This window comes from Ascaphus truei, chromosome 3 (assembly GCF_040206685.1).
Source record: "Ascaphus truei isolate aAscTru1 chromosome 3, aAscTru1.hap1, whole genome shotgun sequence".
NCBI lineage: Eukaryota > Metazoa > Chordata > Amphibia > Anura > Ascaphidae > Ascaphus > Ascaphus truei.
Genome location: NC_134485.1, coordinates 75,282,473 through 75,297,423, shown reverse-complemented (window position 1 = coordinate 75,297,423; position 14,951 = coordinate 75,282,473). Strand labels below are relative to the sequence as shown.

At 40.4% G+C, this 14,951-nt stretch overlaps 1 protein-coding gene across 3 annotated transcripts in view; it reads left to right on the top strand.

Moving 5' to 3' along the window:
• The window catches only part of SH2B2 (SH2B adaptor protein 2), a 126,218-nt gene that overhangs the window by 108,083 nt on the left and 3,184 nt on the right, over window positions 1-14,951 (top strand). For all 3 annotated transcript variants that reach the window (XM_075594331.1, XM_075594330.1, XM_075594329.1), the window contains 3 exons: window positions 3,356-3,541; window positions 4,920-5,113; window positions 6,209-6,380. In XM_075594331.1, coding sequence (XP_075450446.1) covers window positions 3,356-3,541; window positions 4,920-5,113; window positions 6,209-6,380 — 552 coding nt within the window. The remainder of the gene's footprint in view (window positions 1-3,355; window positions 3,542-4,919; window positions 5,114-6,208; window positions 6,381-14,951) is intronic.

The window sequence follows — 14,951 nt, the reverse complement described above, 5'->3', positions numbered from 1 at the left end:
ATTAGTGACACGTTACGCATGTGCATTAACTAACATAACGCCCTTGATTAATTGATCATCAGCAAGTGTGACCACCTCTATAAAAGCCAAAGTTTTAGCAGTTTGCTGGTCTGGAGCATTCAGGTGTGTTTTAACACAATGCCAAGGAGGAAAAACATCAGCAATGATCTTAGAGAAGCAATTGTTACTGCCCATCAATCTGGGAAGGGTTATAAGGCCATTGAGTCGACCATGAACTCCTCTGTATACAAAAGTATTCTAGAGTCAAATGTGAGGCCATCTGTCCGACAGTTAAAGCTTGGCCGAAATTGGGTCATGCAACAGGACAATGATCCCAAGCACACCAGCAAATCTACAGCAGAATGGCTGAAAAAGAAAAGAATCCAGGTGTTGCAATGGCCCAGTCAAAGTCCAGACCTCAACCCGATTGAAATGCTGTGGTGGGACCTTAAGATAGCTGTGCATAAACAAATGCCCACAAACCTCAATGAACTGAAGCAACGTTGTAAAGAAGAGTGGGCCAAAATTCCTCCACACTGATGTGAGAGACTGATAAAGTCATTCAGAAAACGATTACTTCAAGTTATTGCTGCTAAAGGTGGTTCTACAAGCTATTGAATCATAAGGTATACTTGGTTTTTCACACATGGCGTCTCCATTTTGGCTTTATTTGTGCTAAATAAATCATGACACAGTGTAATATGTCATGTGTTGTTGTTCATCTGAGGTTGTATTTACCGAATTTTAAGACCGGCTAAGGAACAGATGATTGTTATTATGCCCTTATATGTAAAACCATAGAATTCAAAGAGGGTGTACTTTCTTTTTCACACCATTGTATATCTTTGTATGACACATGTAATGAAAGGCTAAGTCCTACACTTAGTATAATCATGTGAGTAGCACTGAAGACTTGCCCTTATTCCTTGTAGGTTATTTCCTGAAATAACCCTAGCTTGGATGTGAGTAACGGCAGGTTTTGCGGTGATCTAATTATCGGAGCAGTATTTCAATGCGCTCACATGAATAGGGGTTGAGGATCTGCGTTGTTGGGTAAAGTGCTCATTACATATGAGTAAGCCAGACGCCCGTTAAAAGTTAGCGATCCAATATTTTTCAGGTGAACTCGGGGACATCGTAATGCTATGCACCTTTGGGGATATCTGTTATGACTTTGCGTCCTGTTAACAAAATGTTACGCATTGATAAATATTTAATGGACTTCTGAAGATCTACCTCTTTAAAGGCGATACATTCCTCTGCCCCTCCTTTTTATCTCGCCCTAATTTCATGCTATACACCTCCTCAACTTTTGCTTTCTGCTCAAGTTTGTTGTCACGGTAGATCAGACTTTTACAGGGATCGCAAACACCAGGCAGAACGAGAAAGTTAAATAAACTAAAGTTTATTCTGGCCGGAACCAACAGGGCACACACAATACAGGTACACGACAGTAACTCACCCAAAACCCGGTGTACAGGGGACTCCTAGCTCGCTAGGTGCGGGGTGCTGCCGAAGCTAGTTTACCCTGCATGCTGCCTTGATCCGTCCGTTCACTAAATCTCAGTAACTCAGGATAGCTGCCTCTGGTTCCATAGTTCAATTTCCAGTTGGTTTCTTGACACCAAGACCAACCATGAACAACTGTGGAACCCTGCTTTGCATTGGTTTGTATAGTTTCCCGTCCTCCATCTGAAAACTGCTGGTTGCCCGCCATTCAGTGGAGACCTTTCCTCTGCTGACCCTTACTCATGAGAATATTATTATTGAAGTTTTTAACAATATACTATTTATTATTAAACGATGCATTGGTCTTTTCTGTCTATTGTTGTATACATTTGGCCACGCTCAATAGCACTCCTTTTGATTATTTATATATATATATATACAGTGGTTGACAAATCACCAAAAAATCTACTCGCCACACAAAAAAATCTACTCGCCACCTAGTACCAAACGTGTGCTGCTTGGGCCAATATTTACTCGCCCGGGGGTTAAATCCACTCGCCCGGGGCGAGCAAATGTATAGGTTTGTCGAACACTGTATATATATATATACAGTGTTCGACAAACCTATACATTTGCTCGCCCCGGGCGAGTGGATTTAACCCCCGGGCGAGTAAATATTGGCCCAAGCAGCACACGTTTGGTACTAGGTGGCGAGTAGATTTTTTGGTGATTTGTCAACCACTGTGTGTATATATATATATATATATATTGGGCTTTGGGGTTCTGAGTTTGCTGGGATTGTGTGTTTGTTCCTCTGCTGAGTCAATCGGGAGCTGAGAGCTCGACCGGACGTACCAATCGGGAGTGTTGGCAGGGACAATGACTATGGACAGTGCAGGGCTTTTGGGAGCGTGGGAAATTGGTACTTACCAATGGGAATCAAGCCGACGGGCTATGACCCAGGCCTTGGCTCCCTATTACAGCTCCATACCTCCCACAGGGGTTGACACGTGGCTGCCAAGGAGGGAACAATGCTCCACTTTTGGAGTATGTACCTTCCCAACAGGAGGGCTCACCCTTTCCCACTTCACCATTGTCCAGAAACACTCTTCCTGGCCCCACACAAAGTCAAGTCCCTGCCTCACTCACTGTATGTCAGCCACTCAATCATTGTCCAAGCATACAATCAGTCGCATTAGAAATACACAGAAACCACACAGATACATCATAAATAAACTAGTACAGGTATCTAACTAGTACAGGTATCTATCAGGTATCCCCTTATTAACCTTATTAGCAGGGCTGGCAGCCATTTTGTGGCTCTGAGATGGTCCTGTCCCTGTATACTCGGTCACAATCTTGACTGGTAACAAGCAGACTTACCTTTAATATAGACAGTTATCTGCTGTCTATCCCTTTTGTATCTAAAGCCCTCTCCAAACCTAAAACCTTTCTCACTTACTGCCCCACACCTCTGGAATGCCCTCCACCTCAATATTCAACAAACATCTTCAAGTCCTATCTTAAAACACACCTCTTTAACAATACATTTTATTAACTCCAAAGTACTCGCTCCTTGCATAGGCATTTACCATGACCCCTTGCAAACGCATTTACAAAACATCCTTCTACTTTCTCTGTAAGTTCTCCCTACATACCACTTAGATTGTAAGCTCCTTGGAGCAGGGACTTCCTTTCCTATTGTTAACCTCTTTGGTTTAAGTGCTTTTCCCCATTACATCTCATATTATTTTAAGTGTATTACTGCTGTGAAGCACTATTTACACAAATAGAGCTATACAACTAAAGATATACATGCAGACATACAGTAGATCATTGGGGCCATACAATGCTTAAAAATTAGTCATGAAACACTGCCTAAGATTCCTATTCTCATATTTCCCAGGAGTTTATCGCCCTCTGGAAACGTGTACTACAGATGTTGCGTCTTCTTCTGCTGTTTCCCTTCCCCCATCTGCGGCGGCTCCCCAGACAAGAATTAGGGAACTGTCTTCTATGGAACATCTTGTGCACGTCCCACTAGAGAATTTTCTGCAGACCATGGAGTCTCCACCTTCTAGCCATTTAACAGGTACTGTAAACAAGTAACGTGCTAAGGAAACCTGCAGAACGTTCACAAGTTATTTTAAGTTTGATAAATCAATAGGGGTTTATTGTTTATTGGTCAAAATACCAAAACATGAGTGAGCACACCTATTTAGCAAGAAAAAAAAAACTTTTTGCAAATTGTCCACATTTTTGGACAATAAAACTCTTATGTTATTGACATATCTCCCTAAATATGAAAGAGGACAGAACACAGAGAAGAGACATTATCGTGTTTTTTTTATTTTATGCCATTTTTGTGAGACATCTTTTTTTTAAAAATGTATAAAGTCATTGTGTTATCTTTACTTATAATTGTTTAGACACGGTGGGCTACTGTTGATGGTCTCCTTTCATTCACAGAAGTAATTGATATTGTTATAAATGTTTTATTTCTACTTTTCTGTCTTCCTGATCATTGCGGGGCGCTTCATAAAAACTAGGTTGTGTTGATTGAAAAGTTAAAATAACTAGTTATTCAAAAGAAAATGTTTTTGTAACTATTGCTCCTCTATTGTTCTGCTGTAAAATTGAGACAAAATAATCTTTTGGGACAAAATGTTTCACATATCGAAAAAAGACCATACGATTGTTTTATTCTATTTATCTCCAAGGTAAACCAACCTAAGTAACATTACAATTTTATATAACGTTTTATTCCTAAAGACGTTTAAGAGATTCTAAAATGAGCGACTGTCCAGTTGAATGGGATGGAAGGTGTCTTCTGGTGGAGTAAGATTTCCTGACATGGCACCGCATAGTAATTATGGACCTAAATGTGTTCCTGATCTTAGATCTTGGTAGGCGACTGTCTTTTTTAAGTGGGCTGAAAGATTACAGTAGTTTTGTAGGGTTTGCTTCGCTGGATCTTCAGCTCACCATAGTGGACCAGAACAACTAGTCACATGGTACAGAATTGTGATGCACTGGAACTATTTTGTACCATTAGGTAAATAGTCATTTCCACCGCATGCCGGCAAAGAATCGTGGGTAGCTGTGTTGGTCCTTCCTTCCATGTACTAACAACGGAGTGAGAGGGAGTAGGTGGTATGATACTTTTTATTGGACCAACAAGTAGTTGACATGTTACAAGCTTTCAAAACTCTCAGGATACCCGATGAAGGACCCTGAGAGGTTCGAAAGCTTGAAACATATCAATTACTTGTCGGTCCAATAAAAGGCATCATACCACCTACTCCCTCTGCCTACTGTGTTTCCACCACATGCCACAGCCAAGCTTATTATTATTATCATACATGAGTCACATTAGTATGCTATACTGTGTCAGGTATTCATTTCACTATTAAGGATTTTTCTATGGATTACAGTGGCCAGTCTAAAAACATGTATTTTCATGGTGTTAGGTGAAGAAGATGAGCGAGAATTGGAGATAAATCTGTTTGACTTCCCATGGTTCCATGGGACATTGTCTCGAATTAAAGCTGCTCAGCTCGTGCTCACTGGTGGAGCTCGAAGTCACGGACTCTTTGTCATCCGACAAAGTGAAACACGCCCTGGGGAATACGTGCTGACATTTAACTTTCAAGGCAAAGCAAAGGTGAGTTTTCTGCATGTTCTACCCATTTTGCTACATTTGTTATTTTATTGGCATTCACTCTCCATTTAAGGAATAGCACAAAATTCAGGGCTACACAAAGGCAATGTGTTAATGTTATGTTTGTATTGGCATATAAGGAAACATCCAGTTTTCTGTTAATATGTCACTTTTTGGAACGTGAGGATTTTGTGGTTTCTTTTAACTGATACTCATAACGAACAGACGTCTAATGAGTAGGGACCAAAGACTTTCAGTGAGGTGACTTCTTCCGAATGTCAGTAGGAGGTTTGGTGTTGGCTTCTTACTGGTCATCAGATGGAGCAAAGTGCGTGACATTCTCAGTGTGCCTCAATGTCAAATTATGCCAGACTTTATCTCCAACGCTAGATAAATAGATGCACTGCTGCTTGTAAAGTAATAGTTAATGTTTTAAAAACCCCAATTTTCTAGTAAATGCAGGACAAAACAATACTGAAAAGGATCCTTAAAACGATTGGACCTTGCTATTCATTTTAGTTGCTATCCCTTTTAAGTCCTAGTTCCCCAATTACTTCTAGACACTCTTGTTTGTTATAAATGTGGGTTGGTGGACACCCGTTTGTTTTCTAGTACATTTATATGCTAAAGGAAAGGAAGTATGATCTTCAGCATATAGAGATTATTTTTCCCTCTCAACATTCTATGATTATGTAACACATTTCTTATCTTTCATTTTTATGGCACCACCGTATAAGACAGCCCAGTCCAATGTGGGAGGCAGCACACTAACATTGTGTAACAAAAGAGTTCATATATATGTTAAGTCCGACTGAGACAATAGGAGGTGGGTCACTGCTCCAATTAATCTGATTACTATACAGACAGAGCTATTTTTGTCGAGTAACGGAGTTCTGGTACCTATATTGTGATAATGAAGGGATCAGGCATGATGCAGGAATACTAAATGTGGGTGAATAAATATATTTTTATACCACATTCCTTTATTTGAAGTTGAGGTCTTTGCTGTCGTTCAGATATAAATATTTTTTGTCTTTGCTTCGGCAGCTCCAAAACCATCACCTCATACAGACACTGTTGTATTTCTTCTCATTGCAGCATTTGCGATTGTCTCTGAATGAAACCGGTCAATGCCATGTGCAGCACCTCTGGTTTCAGACCATTTTTGACATGCTAAAGCACTTTCACTCCCATCCTATCCCTCTGGAATCTGGTGGCTCTGCGGATATTACCCTTCACAGTTATATTGTTGCCCAGTACCCATCATCTGGTAAGAAAAGTCAAGCTTCTCTTCAATAAACGTTTAAATACATTATTTCTGAGGGGATATTACCAAGAAGAAAATGTACCAAGTAACCTGTTTTGGGATAGAAAAAAATATACATTTGTATTTATTTCTCGGATTCGTCAAATTACTGTTTTTAATATACACAGTAATAATAAACAAATATTCTGAGATAAAAAAATGATTACGTGAAAATCTATAGGTATTTCAACTGTTTATTTGTCAATTTGTTTTTACAAAGTACAGAAATAAAAAGGGAAAGCAGTCAACATAAGGGAACAACAGATATACCTCCATCATACCCTCATCATACTGTAGATAGCAGTGAGATGTTTAACATTGAATTCTGAGAATAAGAAGGAGCAGAGCTGAAGCAAAAAGTAAATAACCGATAAAGTTGATATATATATATATATATATATATATATATATATATATATATATATCAAACGAGGAAGAGAAAAAAAAGAAAAAAAGGTGGGGGGAGGTGTGGGGGGCCTTAAATTCCACCCGTCAAATCTCAGCTGCGTACAGGACTATCTCATAGCCACTCATTCCCACCCGAGAAGATTTTTATATCCGGGCCTGGCTCGGATCCCAGCCTGCCGAACCTTCCCTTGTTATCCAGGGCTGTGAAAGTATATTTAAAAAAAATTATTTGTGTTCTTGGAAAGTGGTTTGTGTTTTAAATTGGGTGGTGACAATTCTGCAAAATGGCTTTGTTTTTTACACACACACACACACACACACACACACACACACACACACAATATATATATATATATATATATATATATATATATATATATATATATATATATATATATATATATATATATATATATATATATATATATATATATATCAGTGTTAGTCCAGTTCCGAATAAATGAGTTCTTCAGTATTAGGTGATACCTTTTTTATTGGACTAACAATTTATGTCATAGGACAAGCTTTCGAGAGTTATCCTCTCTTCTTCAGGTCAAGCAATACTGGTATACAAAGGATTCAATGGCTAAAACAGTGTAGAGAAAAAAACAAAAAACAGATATGGACTGTAGATAAGGTAGGGTGTTAAAAGTGTTTGAAGCCAGGGGACAGTGACAAGGAAAGGTGGGGAGGGGGAGGAATTATGGGGGGGAGAGAAAGTGTGGATAAGAATGGAGGTAAGCAGGATAATTACAAACAATTTTGATAGGGTGTGAGAAAACCCATGTCCGCATTAAGTCCTTTGGTTTTGGTGTCAAAGAGTCTTATCATTCTGAGTTCAAATGTTTTCCGTTCTTGGGTGCGTTTAAACATTCCATTGAGGATTTTGATTTTTAAATCATTTATGGAATGATCTGGTTGTGAGAAGTGATGTCCCACAGGTGAGCAGTATCTTCCTTCTTCGTGATGGAGTATAGAGTGTCTGTGCATATTCATTCTTCCTTGTAGTTTTTGGCTGGTTTCCCCAATGTAGCAACCTTGGTCACATTTGTTGCACTGAATCATATACACTATATTCCTGGCTGTGCAGCTGTATGATCCTTTAACATTGAATGTTCTATGGTTGTGACTGGCTGTGGGATCTTGGCAAATATGTTTGCAGCGTTTGTTGTTGCACGGTTTTGTGCCATTATCAGTGTCTTTAAAATCGTTGTGAAGTTTTCTGCTGACGAATTTCTGTTTGAGGTTTGGTGGTTGTCGGAATGCAAGAATGGGAGGTTTGGGAAACATTTCTTTTAATGTCGCATCCTCTGCCAGCATGGGTTGCAGATCTTTGATTATTTTTCGTATACCCTCTAGGGTAGGGTTGTATGTGGTCACTAGTGGTATGCGTGTGGTAGGTTCTTTCTGTCTGTATTGTAGCAGGTGTTCTCGTGGGGCTTTTAGTGCAGATGTAATAGTTTTGGCAATGGTCTTTGGTTTGTATCCCTTCTGTCTGAACGATTCGGTCAGGGTTGTGAGATGCCTGTTTCTGTCTTCAGTGTCAGAGCATATGCGGTGGTATCTTATAGCCTGGCTGTGTATGATACCTTGTTTCGTATGAGTGGGATGGAAGCTGGAGTTGTGGAGGTAACTGCATCTGTCTGTTGGGTTCTTATATACAGGTGTGTGTAGTTTGCCATCTTTCAGTGTTTCTGTTGTATCTAGAAAGTTTACTAAGTTTGCCGAATAATCCATTTTGAGTTTAATTGATGGATGGAATGAGTTCAGGGACTCGTGGAATTGTTTTAGGTTTTCTTCACCCTCTGTCCATATTATAAACAGGTCATCAATGTATCTGTAGTATTTGTAGGGTTTGTGGGGTGTGAATTGTGTGTTGTTGCAAGTGGGTTTTTGATCTTCAGCCCATTTGGTATCCAGTTCCTTCTCTTGCATTCTGATAGGAAGTAGATGTCGCTGTTTAGTTGTGATTCCTTTGTAATCAGTTTGGCCAGTGTCTTTATATATAATATATATATATATATATATATATATATATATATATATATATATGTATTGTTTCAGTTTTTGGCTCTTTTCTTCATATGTTACAGAAAAGTTCAAATGAACTTTGCAACAAACTAAAAGCCACTTTGATCAGTTTGTAGCTGGAAAAAATTTATTTATGGTTTTTTCCCGCACTGTGAAATCAACTTTAGATTAGATTACTTTTGCAGATAAAATGTGAAAACATCCGACACTAGATGATAATGAATGATATTCTCTTTCAGTTCATGGTGGGGGTATTTAGTCCTTTATTTTTGCTGCACTCAGCAGGATGGAAATGATGCGTGTTCTATATCTTTCTGCATACAGTATGTGCAACACCCTGCTGGAAATGGGCAAGGCACTCTGTGTGCTTCTTACTCAAATATCTATTGATCTTCATTATACTGAATCCCTTATGTTCATCACATTTTATGCATTCTCTTTTTCCTTAATATGTCACATGAAACATTTTCTTTTGATTCCTCTTCAAAGAACACCTTATCCGTTTCTCATCCCGAGCTGGTCTGTTAGTTAATATGTGCATTTCCTCACATGGCAACACTGGTAATCTTCCCTTTGCTTGCTGAACCCATTAAAAACATACATACATTCTATGCTGTTTAGGGTCCCAATTTGTTCTTGGAAAAATTTGAGGAAAATGTTTAAACCCGCCTGCCATTTCTAGACACCTTCCGATAGTGGGTCATCTTGATTTTGTCACAGGAATAGAACCTTCAGTCTTTGACATTTGGATTTAGATGGGTGTTCATACTGTGGGGGACTGTTTCATATTAGATAGCCAGATTTTTCCTACCTTTTGACCAACTTAAAATTAAATATAATTGATCAAACTCTCACGGTTTTTCTTTTCTGCAAATCACACTATAGTCAATCACTACTCTGAGACTTCCCACAGATGCTAGAGGGTAATCCCCAAGTCCAATTTATCAGCATCTTTGCATCTGGGCGTTATCTCAACGCTCCTGTATATACCCCTTTAATGGAAATTTATACTGCCAAATATTGAATTCCTTTATTTAATAAATGTCAATGTGATTTCCCTAACCTTCTTGATTTGGAAACCCGACCCCTTGGATACAAGGAGGTTCACAAGATTACACTAGGTGCTAATTTGCGTGAGTTAAAATTTAAACTGATAAAGCGTGCCTTCTTTGTGCCCAGACAACTAAATACATTTATAACTGAAACTGAGGCAGACTGTATGAAGTGCGGATGCAGGGGCGGGCGCCACAATTGCCCACTGTTTAATGTACTGTGGAAAAATCAGGAGGTTCTGGTACAAAGAAAATAGTTGGACACCTTGCTCAAAACCCCCCATAAGTAGGTATGTGTGTGCCGCCAGGGAGGAGATAGAATATTGACTAAATAAGTGTACTTCATAGACAAAGTGCACAGCAGAATCCCTATTAGTGGCGCACTGCTGACCTATATTATAGAATAACAAGGTCAAACACTGACTAAATGTTATAACTGTTAAAAACGTAAATTTATTAATATTAACCTAATGCTTAAAAATAGCCAAAAGAATATATGGCTATATGTAGAGTCCCTCTATGTCTTCATCCGCAAAAAGTAGATGGTAAATACAAAGGATCTTTGACAGAGCGGTGGCTGTAGATATGGTATTATAAATACGTGAATAGTGTCACCTATATGGGTTCAAAGACTTCTACCTATATCTATATGTGTGACTTGTCAGTTAATGCACGATTCACTAATAGCAGCGAAAGTGTGGTACATTAGTATTTTTAGTGCTTAGTTACTTCCCTTTACGCCACTACACTATAGTTCTGTATTTTATATTGGGATCACTTGGACCCAATAAGGGATCGAACTACTCTGCGGGTTTTGTGTGTATTTTATTTTTGTGAGACACACCTATAGATATAGGTAGAAGTCATTGAACCAATATAGGTGACACTATTCATGTATTTATAATACCATATCTACAGCCACCGCTCTGTCAAAGATCCTTGGTATTTACCATCTACTTTTTGCGGATGACGACATAGAGGGACTCTATATATAGCCATATATTCTTTTGGCTATTTTTAAGCATTAGGTTAATATTAATAAATTTACGTTTTTAACAGTTATAACATTTAGTCAGTGTTTGATCTTGTTATTCTATAATATAGGTCTGCAGTGCGCCACTAATAGGGATTCTGTTGTGCACTTCATCTATGAAGTACACTTATTTAGTCAAGGTTCTGGTACAAAACACAAAATAATTAGAATATGTTACTCCGTTTAAGGCTGCCTTTGGACTATAAGGCGCTGCTGCATTGGTGTGTGGAGGATTGGAGGACGCAGGCTGATGCCCTGCCTAGATTGGCAGGGGTGATCACAAGCTAATATTGGTAAATTGGCTCAAACCGTTTCCACTAAGTATCAATCAATTAGAATCTTTTCTTTTGCATGTCATGATTACTGAAGGGAGTGATACACTTTCTGATATTTCTAGTAGAGCTGGGAAATTTATATTGAAATGGAAATCATATTTGATCAATCTCCAGCTGTCTTTAAAGAAGTCCTGGCTCCATTTCAATATTCTGATTGGGTATCAGTTGCATTGTTAAGGGTAGCAAAGAAGAAATGCTGTCTTGTGCTCTAGGGTGTGGGGTAATGCTCCGTGGAGCTCAATGCATAAAAGACAATGATGTAATGAAGGCTTAAAGGCATGTAATCATCCTTTCACTAGCGAACTTAACCTGGATAAATATTTCAAAGGCTTGTTACAGCAGTAGTATGGAATGTTGACTATTTACTGACCTGCTACGAGGCCGCCCTGTCACATGTGGTGGCAGACTTGGGATGCAGTGCCTCTGGTGACAGCAGAAGAAACATGTGTAAAGGACAAAAACCCCGGCAGAAAAAAAACAGGATTGCTCTACTGGATAAAGCAAACGTGACTAACAAAGGCAAAGAAAGTTTCTTAAGGAAGGAAGCGATGTGTCCTCTGGTGAGTGGGGTTGCAGCGGCAGTCTGAGTGAGCAGATTGCTACAGATGGTGACCTATGAGAGCTACGGACTCTGGAAGTAAAGTACTCTGTTAGGTGTGGGGAAAAAAGGAGGGCTTCAAAATGGCGGATTTAATGTTTGTTTTGTCATGAGTTTGGCCATATGAAACAGTGTCCCTTCAAGGCTGATGAGGATGATTGCTACTTGGAGGAATACCTTTTCCAGTGAGCCAAGCAACTGCAACACTTTGTGAACGCAAGAAAAATGCAGACACTTTTAACAATGAGTGTGTGCTCTGTACTGCTGATGTGTCAGGAGCTACCAAAGTAAAGAGAGAGAAAAATAGTGTTTCTGAACTTGCAGCGGAAGTTATAGAAACGTTTGATGAGCCTGCGATGTCTGGAAAGCACGCCCAGGAGAAAGAAGTGTGGAAAAGGCCGGAAGATGTGGTACAGCAGAGTCTGCGAGAGAAAGAGGAGATACAGTTGACAAAGCTGAAAGAGGAGTAGCAGTGGGGGAAAAAAAGAAAAGAAATTCCACAGGTCAAAAAGAAAATGGAAAAATCTCTGAAGCCATTTCAGGCAAAAGATAAAGAGATTGTAAAACTGAAAGAGACACTCAGATCACAGAAGGAGGCCATGGAAAAGACATCTGTAGAACTAAAACAAGAAAGTCGGTACTGAGACATACTATTGACGAGGAGCAACTTCGTGACATGGCAGATCTCTGAGAAATGCTGGAAAGGTAGCAGAGAACTTCCATGGGAATAGAGAAGAAGCTTACTGATCTCTAAAATATAATGAAGGATGCATTTGTGCAAGCACAAGGAAGAGGTGGCGGCTCTGAGATGAGAACTGCAGGATGTGCTCATGAAACAGAATTCTCTCGCTGATGATCTAAACTTGCAGCGAAGAAAGAAAAGCATTTTGACACTTCATGAATGCTCCAGAGCTTTAATCCAAGAAAGAATGGAGAAAGAAATCTATTTGTGTAAACGCTCCACAACTGTTGCCATACGGGCTGCCTACAGAGAAATGAAAGCTTGTCAGCTTTATCGCTAGAGTATGGCAGCTCGTGTTATTCAGTCAGTTTGGAGAATGCGGCAACAAAGAAAGAAGAATGAATACTTAAAGCAATGTGCGATTCTACTATAGTCAAATATTACAATGTATCAGCAATAAAGATGCTACAGGAATGTGAAGAAAGCTGCTTTGTGATTCAGTCCAGACATATATCCTACATCATAACCGAACAAGATGTGCTTTCCTCTAAGCGTATCGGAAATGCCGTTGCAGTACTACAATCTGCTTTCTATAAAACGCAGAATACAAGAATCAAGCTACGACTGAGTAGTGCAATAAACATCCAGTCACACTATCGTGCCCACGTGGTCCGAAGTAGGTTCCGTAACATGAAAGCAGCCACATTGTATCCGGTACCGGACGTGGAGAGAGGCATCACTGTTTGTGCAACTGTGGATTCATGGGAATAAATCAATGCATCAAGAAAGAGAGGCTCAAGAGTACAAGGTTGTTGATTTGCAAAAGAGAGATGCCATGGGGTATAGTCAGAATTGATGAGGACTGTGCCAAGGTTGAGGTGCTGGAGCTCAAAGATGCAGATGATCATGCCAGTAAATGGGAGATAAGAGGTCGGGAAATGGAAAGATGAGATGGAGCGAGAAGTTCTCCACGGGGTTGAGGAAACTGAGAACATCGTGGAAAAGCAGTGGTTTGAAGAACTCGAGAAACAGAGGCAGGCAGAGTTAATGGGGCAAAAAGCCAGAAAAGAAGAACGAGCATAGGGTGAGGAGCTAGAACTACTTGAAGAGAGATGGTGTGAGAGCATAAGTTTGAAGAACTTTGGCAACTGTGTCCTCTTCAATCACGACTACACAACGTGGCCAGGATTTTATAAAGAGGTAGCAAATTGTTGTAATTCATGCCCCGAGGGCCAGATAATTGCCCCAAAATGGAAAGACAAAGTTGCTGGTAGAAGTGAAGATGATCTTGAAAAAAAAAAAAAAAAAAAAACATTGCACCAAAGAGAACCACCAGATCTACAGATTCTGTCAGAAGTCAGACAGTCAGAAAGTCACAGAAAATGAAGTTTGGGGACTTCTTCTATTGGAAGAAGGAGATTGAAGTCTGAGTTCTTGGACAGTCTCAGGAATTGTGACAGTCATAGACTGTATCTTAGGCCTCGTCCATGGTTGTTGCATGCTGGCGGAGGAGCACTGAGGCGCGCTTCCGCTCAGCACTGAGCCCCTACAGCCGCAATTAGAGCGGCTTTAGTAGGGGCTCGCCTACGCTTCCGCAAGCGCGTGGAAGCGTAGGTCTTAGGGAAATGTAACATTTCCCCGCTTGCCGGAGCGCAGGGCCGGTCACGTGAGCGGTTCGCCCAATGAGGGCGAACCAGCTCCGTGACGTCACTGGCCCGCCCCCGGCCTGCCCCCTGACGGCGCGCAGGGAAAGCACCCGCAAGGCCAGGGAAAGCACCCGCATTCCCTGAGCCTCAGCGCACCTCAGCACGCCAGCGGGAAGCTTGGCCGAAGCCTAAGAGAGAGTTTACAGCATGCGGGAGGTTACACTCCTCTAACTAGGCAATCTACAAGTATACCTAATTAATTTAGACTGATTCCTGATAGGAGTTTAAAAGGCAGTCAGAAGCATGCCAGAACTGATTCTCCCCCCCCCCCCCCCCCCCCCCACCCCAACTTGCAAGGACGCTGGTTGGAACAGTTCCCCGCAAAAATGCAGGGCACAGGGCTTACCTGAGAGGAACCCGAGATCCACATTCTTCTGAGGAAGCAGGGATGACCGACTTGCGAGGAACTAGAGTTCCACAGTCTGCTGAGGAAGCAGGGCTTGCCTATCTGCAAGGCATAACAGATCCCAGACGGATTACCTGGACAGTCCTGAGATGGATTCCCAGGACATCTGATAAGAACATTATGTTGATTACAGATGTACTGTGTTGTATGTTCTGTTTGATCTGGTAATTAGCTTAGCTAAAAAGGTGGTTAGTCAGGGCCTGTTAAGTTAGTCATTCTCCCTAACAGGAGTATGTTTTTTATTTATGGTTTTGTTTTCCCTTGAAGGGACGGTGTACCTAATA